This window comes from Aotus nancymaae, unplaced genomic scaffold (assembly GCF_030222135.1).
Source record: "Aotus nancymaae isolate 86718 unplaced genomic scaffold, 86718_ANA_hifiasm-v0.15.2.pri h1tg000058l, whole genome shotgun sequence".
NCBI classification, from domain to species: Eukaryota; Metazoa; Chordata; class Mammalia; order Primates; family Aotidae; genus Aotus; species Aotus nancymaae.
The window spans coordinates 24,248,255-24,266,848 of record NW_026988472.1 but is presented as its reverse complement, the minus strand read 5'-3'; the positions used below and the strand labels follow the sequence as shown (position 1 = coordinate 24,266,848).

At 35.6% G+C, this 18,594-nt stretch overlaps 1 protein-coding gene across 1 annotated transcript in view; it reads right to left on the bottom strand.

The window, feature by feature from the left end:
• Positions 1-578: 578 nt before the first annotated feature.
• The window catches only part of TMEM47 (transmembrane protein 47), a 31,577-nt gene continuing 13,561 nt past the window's right edge, over positions 579-18,594 (bottom strand). The window contains exons 2-3 of the mRNA XM_012438342.2: positions 12,379-12,519; positions 579-3,994 (exon numbers count right to left, since the gene is read on the bottom strand). Coding sequence (XP_012293765.1) covers positions 3,816-3,994; positions 12,379-12,519 — 320 coding nt within the window. The 3' untranslated portion in view covers positions 579-3,815. The remainder of the gene's footprint in view (positions 3,995-12,378; positions 12,520-18,594) is intronic.

The following is an 18,594-nucleotide window of genomic DNA, read 5'->3' as shown; positions in this document are numbered from 1 at the left end:
ATTGCATGTGTGTGTAATTAAAATTGCTTTCCACATACACTCACCATTTATATACATCAAAGGGTGATAATTTTGACTTTATCCATTTCTTCACACATGCATGTTGCGCACACACAGGCTCATGCACACATATGCACTGAATTTTTAGTCTTTCTAAGAAAGAGATGATACAGATAAGCCTGCTTTAATACTCTGCAAACACTGAAAACTACACAAAGAACAAAATACCATATCAAATCCTTTGGCTACTCATTTCCAATTATGTGATTAGAGTTGGAATAAAGGAAGCCTACACTGTATCTCCTTTGTGTACGTTTTAAAACAGAAGGTTAAAAAAGATATTTAATAGTATTCCTTTATCAGTGATTGTTTATTTAATGGTTATGGAGAACAGAAGCCTCTTGGGAGATAATTTGCAATAAAAAATTCAAAAATATATTTAAGTAAAATCAGCATGCCATATTAAGATGTCTTCTAAATAATATATATTTTGAAGCAGAAAATGTAATGAATATATGTAATTCAGAAGCCTTGTCTAAAGAGTTTACACAACAGAGAAAACACAAAGTCAAACCACGTCCGTGAAATCACTTTTATTTTTATTTTTTTCCACATAGGTAACTTCATGTCAACTACAAAAATCATGAAATGAAGAACTGATTGTGAAACTGCAAACTCAAAATCACTGGAGTGGTAAACAGGTTTTCCCCCAGATGACTTAAAAAAATAACCAGGATACCATGAATTCATGTTTAAGTAGTAAACATGTCATATATTTAAAAATAATAAATATAGAATAGCAGTACAGAAACTAAAAGCATAAACAGCATGAAGTATATTTTATTTTTTAAGACAGATGAAATTTCTAGGCACAGTTTTAGGCATTAAAGAGGACACAGAGGCATAGGTTAGAGTGCACTGCTCTGTACAAAAATACAGTCTGAATAAATTACATTGCTAGCCATACTATTAGACGTCACTTACCAGTCAGTTCATTGCATGTTTAATAATATACAGGTACATGCTAATCCATATATATCATTTATATTCAAACACACAGGTCTCTCTATATTTATGTCTTTAAAATTTACATATTGAACTTACAAAAAGCTAAATAATTGTGCAAGAAATCGGAATAACTAGCCCTGCTGAGTATTTTATGCTATATGTATGTGAGTATATATGTGTGTATATCCCTATATCTATAGATATAGATCTATATTCATAGATCTATATCTATCTACGATAAACAATGGGTTTGTGGCTAACAATTCTGCTTAAGAAGACGTCAATCAAACCTAAAGCTGCAAAGACATAATGTTAATGTAGGTAAAAATTTCACTTGTGTTTATTCCGATAGACGAGATTATATTTCAGATGAGAAGCAACAATTTTCCTGTTGTACTGAGACTGTTAGTAATGAAACACTTTCACATATTACTGATGGTAGAAATACAGCATAGGGCTCTGCTGAGAAGGGAAAAAAGTCACATAAGAAATCTACTCTTCAGTAAACTGCAAATATGTGTGCCTCAACCTATAACATATTCTGTCACTTTGAGCTTGTCATATTAACAGAGAATGAAAACTTGATAAGACTCGAGATATGATATTGGTTTAACAGCACACTGAATCCTCTACTAGGACCAAAAGAAGTGCCTCATTGGTGTCAGCACCAAAGTACTATTCTTTCATTATTTATGAATAAAGAGATCTCAGAACAAAGCATGTTTAGTTGCTGAAATCCCTACCCAAATATCGTATTTCTCATGCTGCTCTGACAATATGCAATCAACTGCAAGACAGTCTGTCCCAGATTTTACTATTTCTCATGAAATTGCTTCAAAAGATTCTATAATACTATCTTTCTGGAAAATTTCCACTCACAATTTCTAATGATTCTATATAGAATCACATATTTTTATAAAAGTTTCTGTCTATGATGTATTTATTTGCTTTTGTCTATCATTGCTAAAGTAAGACTAAGCCTGGTACTTCATATTTGTGATTTTATAGAAAATTCATAAGTGTGTTTTTTATTTAGCATTTGGATAATAAAATAGGGTTTTTTTTTTTGGCTGTTGTTTTTGGCAACCATTCTTAAGACAAGCTGAAAGTAGAACTGTGCTTTGGGATATAAAACAAATTATTAAATACTATCGATGTGGTCCTGTTCTTAACGGATTTTGTAATACAGTAACACATAGCTACTTTTTAAGTAATTTTTCTAACACTTCTTTCTGCAAGAGGGCTAAAACCAGAACATACCGTTTTAGTCTTTGTTAACAAAAATAATTATTCATAACTTTTATATTAGAACTGTATATTTGATATAAAAATATGTTTATAATTAAGCTATCCAAATTTGTACATTAAACAGAATTAAAACAAGTTTGCAGCATGAGATTAGTTGCAAACTTATTCCGTATTATTACTTCCTTCCGTTGAACAGTCAGTAATTCCCTTAACATAAATCCATCTTAAGTGTGTGCACAAATCAGTTAGCCCATCAGTTAACTTCAGAGGACCAGTGATAACCAGATGAATTCTACTCCTCTACTGAGACATTTAGTATTTATATAAATCTATCGCTATTCCTTTTTTAAAAAAACGAAGACATTTAAAATACTTGCAAAAAATAGCAGCCTTCTATTTTAATGAATTTTACATAAAATGATCATCCTAATTGCTACTCTCTTTTGAACTACAGTGCTTACAGAGAATCATTAATTTTCAGATTAACACCACTTCAATTTTTATTCTTAGGCAATTCTATTAACACTTTCCAGTGAAACAGTAAAGAACATAGAGCAAAAGCTTTAAGGTACCATACTTTTGTATGGTAAATAAGTATGAATACCAATCTAAGCCTCTTAACAATGTGTACAAGGTTAGTGTTCAAACCACTTCACTAGAGCAAATATTAATTTTATGTGTAATAGGCAAATGTATGTGGAGGGTTAGGGAACAACTAATTACCATTTATACTAATGGTTCACCTTCTATAAAAACATTTAAGCTTGTTACATACGCACAATTGTTTGCTGCAATGTTTGGCAAATGATGTAAAGGGTACAAAAGCAACTCATGCATATTTCTTTCTGTTTGCCCCAGGAAAAACATAGATCCTCAATTTTTCCCCAGTCTAGATAGGGCTGAGGCACCAAATTCTAACCACATAATGAGAAGCACATGTCTCCAAGTCTTGACTCTCTTCCCAGGGAGATGCTGATTGCCAAAGCATAACCTCCCATTAAAAAGAGTATTCTTGAAGGTGGAATGTGTACCATTAACCAGTTACATTCACAACTCCCATTAGATGCTGAAGGGCAGTTCAGTTTTCAAGGGTTCACTCAAGCAAACCACCAACAACCAATGTAGTCATTGGGTGGGATAAGCAGGTGGTAAGGGCTCTAACAGTGGAATCCCTGTCAACGCAAAGGAACTTCTAAATGTTGCTTAAGCTAACTGCTTCCCTGCAGGCAATAGCAGATTCAGGCAAATCTCATTCCAACTAGTTTCTCACAATTGTTGCTGTCATATAGACCCTTCATTTGTCAAGAAAAATGATATGAACATATTGGAAGTTTGCAGCATTTGCCTATGTCTAATCAGCTCTCTTAATTCGGCAGGTCTCTAAAATGGATGTAAAAGCTGGTTATGATGTTGACAGCCAAAAGGCAAAGAATATTAAATCAAATGAGCAAACTGCTTGATGCTCCACAAGTGTTTTAGAAAATAGTAAGTTAGAAAAGATGCAGACGTATTCCTTTTGTTGGATGGTGGTGGTTGTTTGTAATTTGTGACTATTGGTTCTAGTAGTAGTCTTCATAGTTCTTAGGGTTCAGGCAATAAAGGATGGCACCCCCAAATGAAAATATAGTTGCACCCCAGGCCAGGCCATAACCCCAATTGAACTCATGGTAAATTTTCAAGCTTACAGTTTCAATGAACTTGATTGGGTAAAGGACCAGGCTGCAAACCTGTAAAACAACTGAAAGAAAAGCAAATCAAAATTAGAAAATGTTATTTACAGCAAATAAAATAATATAAATATATAACTGTATATGTATGAGAGTAACTTTTTAATTGAATATACATAAAAGCCAGAAATTTTAAAGCATTGCTTGTTCTAGACAGTATACTTAAAAATACTAACAATTTTTTTGTTTAAACACTTTTTCCCAATATACAAGAATTACCCTATTAATAAGTAGTAAATCGTTATTAGTATTGGTGAAATAATTAGTGCAATATAATAATTTATATGAGCATACAAAATAGTGATTTTCACCTTACAAATATAATTATCATTATTATGGCAAGTAGTACTAGTTAAACTAAACTGTGCCACTACCAAAACGTGTAAGTAGTTCATTAAGAATAGTGACACCAATGCCAACTAAAACTCTTGTTATTTATACATGCTATTAAGGAATTAGGAAATTCAAATTAATTTCTGTTATGAAACCGGTCAACCTGTGATTAAAAATGTGCTTTTCATTTTGTTGCTGTTTTGCAATACTAACTCAGCCCTATATGCCAGAAAGTCCTACCCTGATGTCTTTGCTTACATTACTCTGATCCAAAGCTACTTTCGTTATTTTCTTCTCATCCAGTCTTTGCCTCTCATCTTTAAAAACTGGCTTAAAAGTCATTAACAGATGATATTTTCATATCTATTTTCTACCTACTTTCAAAAAAGAATTAAGTCTATAAAGGCAAGATAGATAATGGTATGGGAAAATCTAGGCTAATTATAGCTACTATGACAGAGGTCAAAACTTAGCTCTTACTTCCTGGTTAGACCTGAGTTCTGTCTGGGATAAAGGGGAAATGTTATTAGTCATACCGAATAAAATAAACCAAACTAATCAGGAAGGGGAAGCTTATTTTGTTTTTGTTTTGAGTTGTTTTTACTATCTAAAATAAAATTAATCTTGTGAATACACACGAGATGTCTTCCACTTAAAATTCATAACTTCCTATGAGATCAATTATGTAATTTTAATTAATTTAACTACAATATATGGGATAGATCTGCTTCATTCTCTACCATATGACAGCTTCCACCCTCAAGAAACAGACAAACTTCTCCCTAAAAAATATAGGGTACTGTTATATTTAGCAGGGGTTGGCAAACTACCGAATCTGGTCTGCTTTTTGTTTTTGAAAAAGTTTTATTGGAACACAGCCACACTCATTCATTTATGTATTTTCTATGCGACAATGGCAGTTTCTTTCTACAAAAGAAACCACACAGCTCACAAAACCAAAAGTATTTACTTTCTGGCCCTTAACAAAAGACGTTTGCTAACCCCTGATATATGAAATAATTTTAGGGGGTAAAATAATTTTTAATTCATCTTCAAAGAACAAAAATGTGAATACTTAAAGAAAAGGAGAGAAACTGACATAGTATATATAGTTTTGATATAGCTTATATTTTTTTAAAAAAATACTAGGATGGATAGTGTGAATTAAAATGGATTTTTATGCTTCAAAATGTACTCTCATCTATTTTTAGTACATGTAAAAGATTATTACCAGTATGATGAAGATTCCTAGAAAGTCTACATAATAGTCATCTTTCTCTCCCATAAAACTGATGAAATACAGCAAATTCAAGAGGCCATGATTCCTCAGAATTTTTTTCTGTAAGGCTCTGGCTACGTGTCAAAAGATCTACCTGGAACCAGATGTAAGAATACCCAACATTTCTGCCATGTAGCCCAACACTGCTCTGGGTCAGCACCTTGCCTACCATTACTACTGAGAGTAGATAGGTAAGTAAGTTCCTATAAAAGGAAAATCTACTGATATCCAAAACAGAAATCAGACCTTGTTTATAGTTTAAAAGTCTCAGAAAAAGTTTTAGGTTGTTGTTAGGACTCAGCTGACGGCATATTATATGACCCGCACTTCATCTATTTCCAGCTAGTAAGTTCTACAATGAGCATGAATTTAAGAAAAAAACCACTTAGCTCTGTGCCTTTGTGAGGAAAAGGGAGCTTTCACGTTTTAAATATCTTAAAACCAACATGAAGTCAATTACTATCAACCATATCTACAGAGAAAAAAGTTCCAAATTTGCCAAGTACATTAAAAAAAAAAAAAAAAAAAAGCAGTTCTCCTTAGGTTTCTATACTCTGGTCACTAGTCAAATCCGGACTGATCCTACCAGGATATGATTGAAACATGAATGTGAATTAGGTATGGTCATTCATTTACTCATTCAGTAAATGCATTCATTCAATAAATACCTGAATGTTTCTAAAGTGATACAGTTTAAGGCATCGCTGGTATCAAAAGAGACAAAGCTGCTACTCTCATGGGTAGGCAGTCCATTAGTAAACAAATACAGAATATAATGTCACAGGACACAGGGATGAGGGCTGCTGTTTTAGATCAATTGTGAGAGAAGGCTGCTCTGAGGAGATACTGAGCACACATCTGAATGAATTAGGGGTACAGAACAACATAGTGGGGACTGAGCATTCCCAAGCGAAAGGCACAGGCACTGCAAAACTCACAACACAGGAGCACATCTGGTACATTGGAACAGCAGTCAGAAGGCTGTGATTGCAGTACAGACAGCAGGGAGGGAGAAGCATGAGATACGATGGAAGAGACAGCAGGGGCCCTTCAGGGTTCAAGGACAGCCTGTGAACCATAGTTGGGGTCTAGATTTTATTCTAAGTGTGATAGGCAGCTGGTAGAAGAGTTTAAGCAGAGGAGTAAAAACTAATCTGAATTACTTTAAAATGACTACACTGCCTTTTTTGTGAACTGACTAGTCCCTGGAGCGAGGTGTTTACCTAGGCTGCTTTTAATATTCATTTCAACGTGTTTTATTTAGCAAATATTTGGCCTCCATGGTATAATATAATGACATAATTTCCCTCTAGTGGAAAAATGGAAATACAACTCCATTAGGCTCAACTGGCATACTCTCCTAACAGCTTTCTTAGACTTTTATTGTGTTGGAGCCCAATAAAAATTACTGTAAAATGCTTCGTGCCTCTGAATTATTTGACTCCCTTTGGAATCACAGAGAAAAATGCATGTAGTAGCAAAACTGAGAAAATTATAATTCTGCACTTGTAAATAGTTTTATCCATGTAATAAAATTCACAGGTGTAGGTAAAAATGCCTCCTTGCCTTTCATTGATGCTGTATAGGGAGGAAAAAAAAACAAAAAGAGTTCAGAAGTCAAGAAAATGCCATCATACTATATTTCTATTTTACTACCAATCAATGAAACAAAACAGGCATTGGATATGGTATTCTCTATGCTGTACCTTAAAGATAACATAGGCACAGTTATGGAACATTTTAGAATCTGAAGGGATTTGGGGTTCATTTTATGCCCCCTGTACTCTTTTGAAAATAAACAGGCAATGAAACTGCTAACGATGAAATTATGTGAACCAGAGGCATGATGGGAATGTAGACCTACTAATTCTTGTGTTTTATTCTAGTTTTAAGGGGATATTTTTTAGTGTTTTCAATATTAAAATATTCAAAACACTTGATATTGAAATATTCAAACTTTTCTTCTAAGGAGTATATTTCAGTATTTTGACAAACATTTATTGGGTGTCTACTGTGTTCTAGGTGAAGGGGATAAGATAGGTAAGACATGGCCCTCGCCCTTTGATGATTCATACTCTGATAGTAGAGACAGGCACACAAGTAATTACAAATCAACATGTTCAACAGCAATAGTAGAGGCATGTTTATTTATAACACGTTCAACACACATTTACTGAGCTCGAACACTATGCCAAGTACCAATTCAGCTTAGAGAAAGAAAGGAGGGCTTCAGAGGGACATCATTTGAACTGGTTCTTAAAAGATGGATGAAAGTTGGTCAGAAGAGGCAGAGGAAAGAAAAGACCTCTAGGAAGACGAAGCAGATCATATAGCGCCTACAGGTATAAGAGAGTATAGCTAGAAGCAATTCACAGGGGGAAAATGAAGGGTGCATGCACAGGGTTGTTTAGTTCATACTATAGTAGCACAGTGTTTCATAAAATAATAAACTTTTGTTTCTCTAGGGAGATATCTGAAAGATTATTCTAATTGTAGATGTGGCTGGTGTCCTATCCATGTATTTTTTTTCCTCACCACTTCAGTACATGCTAGTCTGACTTCCAATTGCTAACACCTGCATTTCTTTGCCTGCGTTTCCTCTGGTCACTAAAGCTACTTCGGTTGCCTATGGGGCAGGCCAGGTCCAGAAAATTGACACTGTTCTCCCTTGATCATAACCAATATTCCTTAATCAATGACTCTCCAAATTGGTGCGTTAATACCCCCGCTCCATAGCCTTCTGAATGAGCTAATTCTCGAGGTGCGTGTTCTACACCGGTTTTCAAAGTTTCCCCAAGAAGATTAACCTCCAGCTGCTTTGAGTGTCAACTGGCTTGATAATGTAACCTGTTAATGGCTGCTTTCCCAGCCCTGTCTCATTTTCCACACCCCTTGCCATATCTCTTCTTTTACCTGCAAATAAAGCATATGCACTTGATTTCTGGCCTCGGGGTTTGCTTCTGAGGAAATCAAAGGGGCAAGTGACAAGACCATAAGTTTATTTCACAAGGAGACCTCATGTGTTATATCCAAGACTACAAGCGGAAGAGACTAGAGAAGGACAGGCCCCTAGAAGGTCATTCAGTGTGTGGGGATCTGTGGGCAGTGATGACTAAGATGTCATCAGTGGGAAAGAAAAGTCAGGGAATGTAAAGAAAGACTAAAAGAAAGAAATGAAAAACTAGATTCTCAAGAAAGGAAAAGGAAGTCACATAAACATCTTAAAACAGTCAGATATTGCCATAGAAAAACAAAACAAAGTAGGAGAAGACCAAATTTGGGGACTGAGACGTTCCATTTAAGGAAAAGTTGTGGCCTGGACTAAGGCAATAATGTTGGTGTAGGAGAAGAAGGTATAAAATTAGGAGATAATTTAAAGGTAAAGGTTGATAGGCCCTACCAGGCAGGTCAGTCCCTAAATATAAAATATACATAAAAGAAACAATAATTTGGACAATAAAAAGCATTTGCCAGTGAAAGGTTAATATGAAGATATCAATTTCTTTTCTTTTTAAAATGTAATTTGTAACTACTAATGGTAGCAGTATGAAATTAATTATTGGGTACTGATACTATAAATTGTTCTAGTCAAAGTATAATTTGATAACAGTGCAAGAAATTAACATGGAATCTAAATATTGTGAATAGAAGAACTCCCTTTTAGCCTGCAATCTAAAGTGGACACTGATTTTTCTACCAAAATCTAGACTTGAAAAGGCTCCAGCTATCTCACTGTGACTTATAGGATGGTGATGAAGGCTGTAAAACATAGCCTTTAATCAGAGATAGCTCTGAGACGGAAATCAGCTGTAGGACCCTGAAAAAAAAAATCATTCTATATAAATAATATTTATAGGAGGCTTTCTGCAGATATAACAGAAAGGAAGTTTCCTCTATAACATAATAAATGGGAATTCTGTATTTAAAATCGAATTATAAAAAAGAATTTTCTGCAATTTGTATTAAAGACCTTGGGAAGAAAAGAAACACTCATCCTACATTCTTATGGGACATACAAATGACCTGTGGATAGTTGAAAACCAGACAATAAAAGAAGAGAACCAGGAAAGAGGCAGTCCCTCTAATTTCACCAAGTCTTTAGTGAGAACTGGATGCCAGTTATCAGAATCAAGTCGTATTTTACCTACCACTGTCAGTTACACAAAAAGAAATATGGTGTAGTCAACTGCACTGGAAATGCGCATAGCTTTCATGATGTGCTGTGGTTCAGTCATGCTGCACCAATCAGTTTGTGGTCTTTATGACATCTCAAGGTACTGAATTCCTTCAAGTGTTACTCCCGAGAAATGGAGTAACTGGAGTTACAGGATGGACGCCAACTGCAGTGCACAGCTGGCAACTGAATTCAAAATCAAGGCTGATTCTGCACTGTTTTTTCCAATATGTGATATGTATTGAAATAAAGATAAACTGGGAAATCCTCATTCAGGCTTTCAAGTCATATAGGTATCCTGAATATAAACCCTGGTGGTACAACCTACTAGTTAAAATAACCATGGGAAATTATTTAACTTTTCCAAACCTGTTTCTTCATTGATAATATGGGGAAAATAAATATCTAACTTTAAGATTGTTATATCAGAGAAAGTATATGTTAACTGTCTAGCACTGTGGCACATGATAGGTGCTTAATTAATCATTCTTATCAGCATTATTATTATAGAAACATCGAATTCTGAAGTCTAGACTTCTAGGACTGGTGAGAAAGAGAGTTGTAAAAAAAAGGACAATGTTTTAGATGGGCTACAGCAACGGCTAGCTCTTAGCTCATCTAGCAACTATTCAAGAAGGTAATAAGTCCACCCTAAATAAAAGACCTCAGAAAAAAAAGAAGAAGACCAAATCTTGAAAATCTGTTTGGCTATCTTTATGAGACTTAATTATCAATTTTCAGTAAAAACCCTTAGAGTATATTTTCTAACACCAAGACTGTATACTTGTACAGTGTAGAGGCCCAATGTATTTATTAAATAAGTACAAACATAAATACATGAAATAAACATCATTTTGATATTTATTACTTTTTTGAGCTCTTTTAGTCTTAGCTTTGTAGTCATCTGAAGCCAGCTGCTTCCTAAGACCCCAAAAGAGAAATGGCGTTAAAAAAAAAACCTGAATTACAGTTACTTATTTGTTTACATGCCTGTTTTACCCCACCAGATTAGAAGCTACAAGCCTTAGTCACTTTCACATTATTCATTCAAAAACCATTTATTGAGTGTGTATGAGTACCAGGCATAGCACAAGGTACTAAATCAAGTAAGTGTGAAGTCTTGGGTAGAGATGTTTCCAAGTGGTAGTAATATGTCTGTTTTGATTTTATGTACTGCACATGTCTCAGCAGAAAAAAAAGTATTTGTTCTTTTTCTTTCTTGAGACAGAGTCTTACTCTGTTGCCCAGGCTGGAATGCAATGGGGTGCCATTGGCTCACTGTATCCTCAAGCTCCCAGACTCAAGCGATTCTCCCACCTCAACATCCCAAGTAACTGGGACTAAGATTTCAAAACATTTTTTGAAATTGTGCTTTCTACTCTATTAGTGAGTATCTGTGGGGAAACTGTGCCCAGTTTTATAGGTGTCTAATACTATGTTTAGCCTGTAATAGGCACCCAAGAAATAGTTGCATGAATAAGTAAGGGAGTCCAGTGGTTAATGAACCACTGGTTTAAGATCCAGAAGCCTCCCAGGCCCAGGTCTGCCAGTAGCTACTATGTGATCTTGAGCAAGTCACCTGAAGATTTGAATTAGATGTACTTCTGGATTCCTTCAGCCCTTTGGACCTTCGTTTTTATGATACCCCCAATTCTTACCAGCCTTCATGCGTACAAGAAAATAAACACGAACAGTAGGGGGCAGCAGAACACTCCTGTTTTGTATTTTTAGCTCAAACTACCCTTTAAATCCTGAGAAATTTAATCTATTCCAATCTTGAAACAGCTTTTAGAAATCCAACAGCCTAGATGGTTTTGTCAGTGTCTTCATTATTGACAGTCACAGAGGCTTACTTTGCAGTCTTCAAATCAGATATGACTGACAGGGTAAATTGAAGGCACCACAGAATATTGCGGTTTGACTCAAAAAGAACAATATATTCAAAGGTATTTTTATAAATGAAAATTAAAACTCATAGCAAATCATGTATTGAATCATGCATTGGGCTTTTAGTCAGCAAGCCCCTTTTCTAAATAGTCCTCTGTCTTTTCATATATTTTAATTCAAGCTGTGCTTCATAAAATGACAGTCGATAAATTAATTAACATACAATTGACTTCATATAATTGACTTGTCTGATGGGTGGAGTTATACATAACACATTTTCAGGATAACTGTGTTTTTTCAAAGAGATATTTATCTTTAAGGGTACAAATTTTGAATTTTTTTTCAGTTCCTTATCAGAAAAACATAATGCTGCCTTAAGATCACCAGGGGAGCAGTAAAAAAGGGGAAAAAAATGGGTGTAAAAAAAGATTGTTAGTAAATACACCTGCTGCAATTCCTAAGGTAATAGCCCTGTCAGGCAGTATTGTTTATTCATGCTTTAGTTAGAGGTTTAGAAGTTTCCATTGTGCTCTGTGAAATGCCTAACACACTGAAAACTGATAATCTGATAAACCTTTCGTCAAGTTACCTTAAAAATATAGTAAGTACCTCTCAATTTTTATGTAATACAGCCAACACATACCACTTCTGCATAAGAAAGGAGGATGGTAGAAAGGTTCATGAAACGTTAATACTCATTTGAAAGTAATTCATCCATTTACCTGCTGCAAAAAGCATGACCGCAACAGGTCTATAGAAACGCCTTCGAGATCCCACGCAGATAGAAATCAAACCCACCAGGAATGCAATGAGAATGATGGCAGCGCCGCCCAGGAGTAAAGCCAGTGTAGCAATCTGCCAATCTGGAAAGAAAAAAGAAATTGTTTTTGAGTAGTAAGTCCTTAAAGAATCAACAGAACTATGTTCAGCAGCCTTCACCTTGCAATGGCTCAACAGATGTGATTTTACTGCATGCTAAGCATCCTTTGGAGTTTGAAATGTTGTACAACAAAAATTAATAGGAAATGTCCTTATTCAGAAAAGTCTCCTATGCTAAGCTCAGCAGAGTTTTTAGACCAGGGGTTTGCCAGGAGTTTCTTCCAAGGACTGTTACGCATTCATGTTAAATCAGTGTCCCCTCCATGACCCATTTTCAATATTATTATGATTTAAATTTTTATTGAGGTATAAAGTTCACAAATCTTAAGCATAGAAAGCAGAGAAGTTGATGAATTTTTATAGATATTTATACACCATTCAGACTAAAATACAGGACATTTCTATCACCCAGACTTTTCTTGCACCCCTTCCTAGTCAAGGATCACCCACCTATCTGGGTTACTGAGGACATCTGTCACCACAGATTTGAGTTTTCCCTATTCTTAAACTTTATACAAATGGTATAAACTATTTTGTGTCTGGATTTTAAGTTTCTCATATTCATCCATGTTGTTGCATACGACAGTACTATATTCTTTTTTTATTGCTATTTCTTGGAAAGCCTTCCTTAACCATATAAACATCTCTGAAGTTTTTATTTGCCTCTCCTCCACTCCCTCTAAAACAGCTCCCCATCAAATTAGCATCAGGGATATTGTTTGTTTTTTCCTCTTCTTTTTTATTTGATTCTAATTTCACTGCTGTATTTACCATCACAGGTATGGTTTCTGAAATTAAGTATGCCCAGGGAGCTAGAATGGACTCTGAATGGCTGCTCAGTCCCTTCATTCACACACAGAAACAGTAAGCATACAACCTACTATGTGCAGGGTTCTGTTCAAAGACACTTCCAGAGAGTTTCTCACACTCTCAGCAACACGTAAAACTTATCGAAATATACTTGTCATTTCTTATAAAACAAAAATGTAGACATAGTATGATGAAAAACTGGCCCATTTTACATTCATAAGAATGGTAAAATATTCTCTCAGAAGAGACAAAGCAAATCTATGAAAGTACTATACAGGTTGGGAAGCATCATGTAAAATGATACTGTGGAGAGCAGCAGTTGTTTAAAAGCGCCAAACTGCTTCTTCTGGCCCTGAGTTTAATGTATGTGCAGAAAATGCAAATAGATTTTGATCTATAGTTAAATTGCAATGGATTTTATCCTAAGTCCAGAAGTCATGATGTTTTGATGCTTCCCGCTGAAATTATCCCTCCACAAAGTATCCAAAATGCACTCTTTGCTATGGTGGGATCAAGGATGAGCAGAAGAACTGACAATACCCTAAAATTTTCCTTTATTTATATTTGTATATTCCAGCCCCAAGCATCCTCTTCCACATCCTCTCCTCCTACGCAACTGTGGATGCTTCTCAAGCTCTCAACTAGAACTTGTGCTGCAATCAGGAAACAAACAAACAAGGGGAAAATAGAACAAATCCACATTTCTTTAAATATAAAGATGAATCACAACAAAGTGGAGAGCATCTTTCTAATGCCAGCTATTTGTAAGAAAGTCATACAACTTCAAACAAAAGTATAGCTAGCTTTTAACTAGAAGTTAAAAGGATAGCCATACTAGGCTTGTTTATTCCATAACAGCAAGTAGCTTTGAATTAAAAAGCCAGAAAAAAATAGTCCTTACATTTGAAGTCTCTAAATTTCTTGGGAAAAGTTGATACAAGTGCACAATTTTACTGCACTTTGGCATGATGGAATTCCTTCTGAAAACAGGTGTGTAAATTGAAATTTCTGAATTAAAAAAAATTAAAGTATAATTATATAAAAGTGTACAATGAAAAGAATAAAATCCATCCAACCAACCATCCATCCATCCAATTCCTGGAGAGTTTGATTTAAAAGCCTATGCTGAATATGTTCTAATTGGTCTATTACTTTTATAGAATGATCATCACTGTTAGCAACCGCCCTTAAATTATTTTATATAAGTAAAGACTTTAAAGTATTGACTTCACTTAAATCAAAATGTTACTAAATATCTACCCATATAAAATATCTTAAAATGAAAGTGCAACAGATTGCTTTTTCCTGATAAGCTCTTTCACACAGCTCAACGTGAAAAAATGCCACACATTTGACTCTTCACTTTCAGCCACAAGTCAAACAGGAATTAATTTGATCACTTTTCTTGATTTTAAATATCCTAAAAAAATAGCTAAAATACACATTGTTTTACATTTTGTAAAAATAGACTAAGGTAGAAAATGTTAAGCAAACTTTCCCTACAAATGGCCAGAAGATAAATACTTTTGGATTTATAAGTTATGGTCTCTTTTGTACCCACTTGACTCTGCCCAGTAGTATGAAAGGAGCCATAGATAATATGTAAACAAGCTGGCTGTACCCCAATAAAACTTATTATTTTTGAGACAGAGTCTCACTCTGTCACCCAGGAGAGAGTGCAGTGGCGTAATCTTGGCTCACTGCAACCTCCATCTTCTGGATTCAAGTGATTCTCATGCCTCAGCCTCCTGAGTAGCAGGGATTACAGGCATGTGCCACCATGCCCAGCTAATTTTTGTATTTTTAATAGAGACCGGATTTCACCATGTTGGTCAGGCTGGTCTCAAAGTCTTGACTTCAAGTGATCTACCCTCCTTGGCCTTCCAAAGTGCTGGGATTACAGACATGAGCCACCACACCTGGCTCCAATAAAACTTAATCTAGCAATACAGGTGGTGGGTTGGTTTGGACCCTATGGCTGAGCTGCCGTTTGCTAACCTCTATACTTTATACAGCATTTCAAATGTTGAACTTTTTTCTAGGTAAAGACCTCTTAAACTACAAAACACAGAATGAAGTCAATTTAATAAATGAATAATACAGGAGTACAAAGTGATGCTTATCCAATATAGCAACGGAAAATTCCAAAAAAATCCTAAATTGCATATTGTTACATTTCCTCAATATAGCAATTCTTCATTTCATTTGGAAAACCAGTAAAATGCTATAGTAGAAAGCACCAGCAGAATAAAAATTAGTAAAAGGGACTAGAACCTAATCAGAAAAAGAACCTCTTACAGTTTATCTACTTCCAAAAAGTAAATAAACATCATCAGTTCTGGATTTTCTTCTAAACGTTCTACATTTATTTTCAGCACTGAAGTTGTGGCTAATGATAAAGTTACCCTAGATGTAAAGTCCACAGGGAGAATCATCAGCATTACCACTGCTGTGATACTGATACCTTTCCTTTGGTCCACAACCAGAGATAGGTCTGCTTAAACAGAAAAGACATTTTATTCTCCAAAAGAAACTAGAAATGGGCCATGACTGCCACTGTTCTGGCCAAAACCTGGGGCTTAGACTGGATTATTGAGACTATATCCCTGGTGAATGGTGCCAAGTTTTAGAATTGTTGTCATTATATCCATTTGGAATGATTCACTCAGGCCAGTTGCCCAGAACCAAAACTTTAAATTGCTGATCAGTTTAACCTCAATCAGGAAGCTGAAAAAGTGGTTCAATATGGCTATCATTAGTTAAGGAGGTCCGAGGTGCATTTCAAGGTTCAGTGTGGGGTATTCTGGAGCTGCAAACAGGGTCTGTGGCATCATATCTCTTTCAGTAAACAACTAGAATCCGAGAGAGAGATCCAAGATGGCTGATCACTAGCAGCTCGGGCTCCTAGCTCCCAGTGAAAGCACAGAGAACGAGAGGACGCCACACTTTCAGACGAATATTTGTTGCTCACGGACCAGGAGATTCCCAGCAGAGGAGCCCCATGTGTCGCCAGGGCGACTCTTGTGGCTGGTGCAGCGGTTTTGCTGGTGCCTTAGCGCGCCAGTTCTTGGTGCAGAGTCCGGAGATTCCCGGGCAGAAAAGCACCATCAATCTTAACACCGCGGTTTTGGCTGGCGCAGTGGATTGCTCAGATTTCGGCGCTGGGAATCAACAAGTTGGACGTCTGCTCAGAGACCTAGTTAGAAAGTCGGTAATTACAAAGACAACAGATGGATAAATATATAATGAAGGGAAGAAATCAGCGTAAAAAGGCAGAGAATACTCAAAATCAGAATGCCTCTCCCTCTACAGGGGATCACAATTCCTCATCAGTAATGGAACAAGGCTTAATAGATTATGAGTGTGTTCCAATAACAGAAGCAGGCTTCAAAACGTGGGTGATAAGAAACTTCTGTGAATTAAAAGAACTTGTTCTAACCCAATGCAAAGAAACTAAGAACCTTGAAAAAAGGTTTGATGAAATGTTAACGAGAATGGACAATTTAGAGAGGAATATAAGTGAATTGATGGAGCTGAAAAACACAACACGAGAACTTTGCGAAGCATGCACAAGTTTAAACAGTCGAATTGATCAAGTAGAAGAAAGGACATCAGAAGTCGAGAACCAGCTCAGTGAAATGAAACGAGAAGACAAGATTGGAGAAAAAAGGATGAAAAGGAATGAGCAAAGTCTCCAGGAAATATGGGACTATGTGAAAAGACCTAATTTACGTTTGATAGGTGTACCTGAATGTGATGAAGAGAATGAATCCAAGTTGGAAAATACTCTTCAGGATATCATTCAGGAAAATTTTCCGAACCTGGCAAGGCAGGATAATATTCAACTCCAGGTAATACAGAGAACACCACAAAGATATTCTTCAAGAAGACCAACCCCAAGGCACATAATTGCCAGATTTATTAGGGTTGAAATGAAGGAGAAAATACTAAGGGCAGCCAGAGAGAAAGGTCAGGTTACCTATAAAGGGAAACCTATCAGACTTACAGCAGATCTCTCAGCAGAAACCCTACAAGCCAGAAAAGAGTGGGGACCAATATTTAACATCCTTAAAGAAAAGAACTTTCAACCCAGAATTTCCTATCCAGCCAAACTAAGCTTTATAATCGAAAGAAAAATTAAATCCTTTGCGAACAAACAAGTACTTAGAGACTTCACCACCACCAGGCCTGCTTTACAAGAGCTTCTGAAAGAAGCACTATACATATAAAGGAACAACCAATATCAGCCTTTCCAAAAATATATCAAAAAGAAAAGAACATTAACACAACGAAAAATTTACACTAACTAAAGGGCAAAACAGCCAGCTAGCATCAAATGCCAGTATTAAAGTTATATATATTCTAATTGGATAAAAAGCCAAAACCCATTGCTATGCTGCATCCAGACCCATCTCACATGCAACGATACACAAAGACTCAAAACAAAGAGAAGGAGGAAGATTTATCAACCAATCAGAGAGTAAAAATAAACAAATAAAAAGCAGGAGATGCAATTCTCACCTCTGATAAAGTAGACTTTAACAAAGAGCAAAAGAGGCAAAGAAGGACATTACATAATGGCAAAAGGATCAATGTAACAAGAAGAGCTAACGATTTTATAGATCAACGAGACAGAAAATTAACAAGGACATCCAGGACTTGAACTCAGACCCGGAACAAGTAAACTTAATAAACATTTATAGAACTCTCCACTTCAAATACATAAAACATACATTACCACCTCACACCTATTCCATAAGTGACTACATAATTAGAAGTAAATCACTCCTCAGTAATCGCATAGCATTTCATAGGTTTAAATGAAATATTGGTTGGCTGCTCGTTTGTTATTTTCTTCCCTTATTCCTTCCTGTTTACATCAAGTATAATTATTGGTATGAAAGAGGTTTTCAATACCCATTACTAAACTGCATTCTAGCCTGGGCAAGAAAGCAATACTCCCACTCTCTCTCTCTCTTTCTCTTCCTTTTTCCTCCTCTTCTTTATTCTTTTTCTTTCTTTCAAAAAATAAATAAATAAATAAATAAATAAATAAATAAAACACACACAAAAAAAACTAGAATCCATTGTCCAAATAATAGCGCCAGCCTAAGAGGTGAACTAAAATCAGAGACCATGTAGATCAGCCAGTTACCATTTCCCTCTCTCTTACTGAACAAGACTAGGATATGGGGAGTAAAAAACAGTGAAAAATATTTTACAGACACCTGCTAATGACCATTAAAATA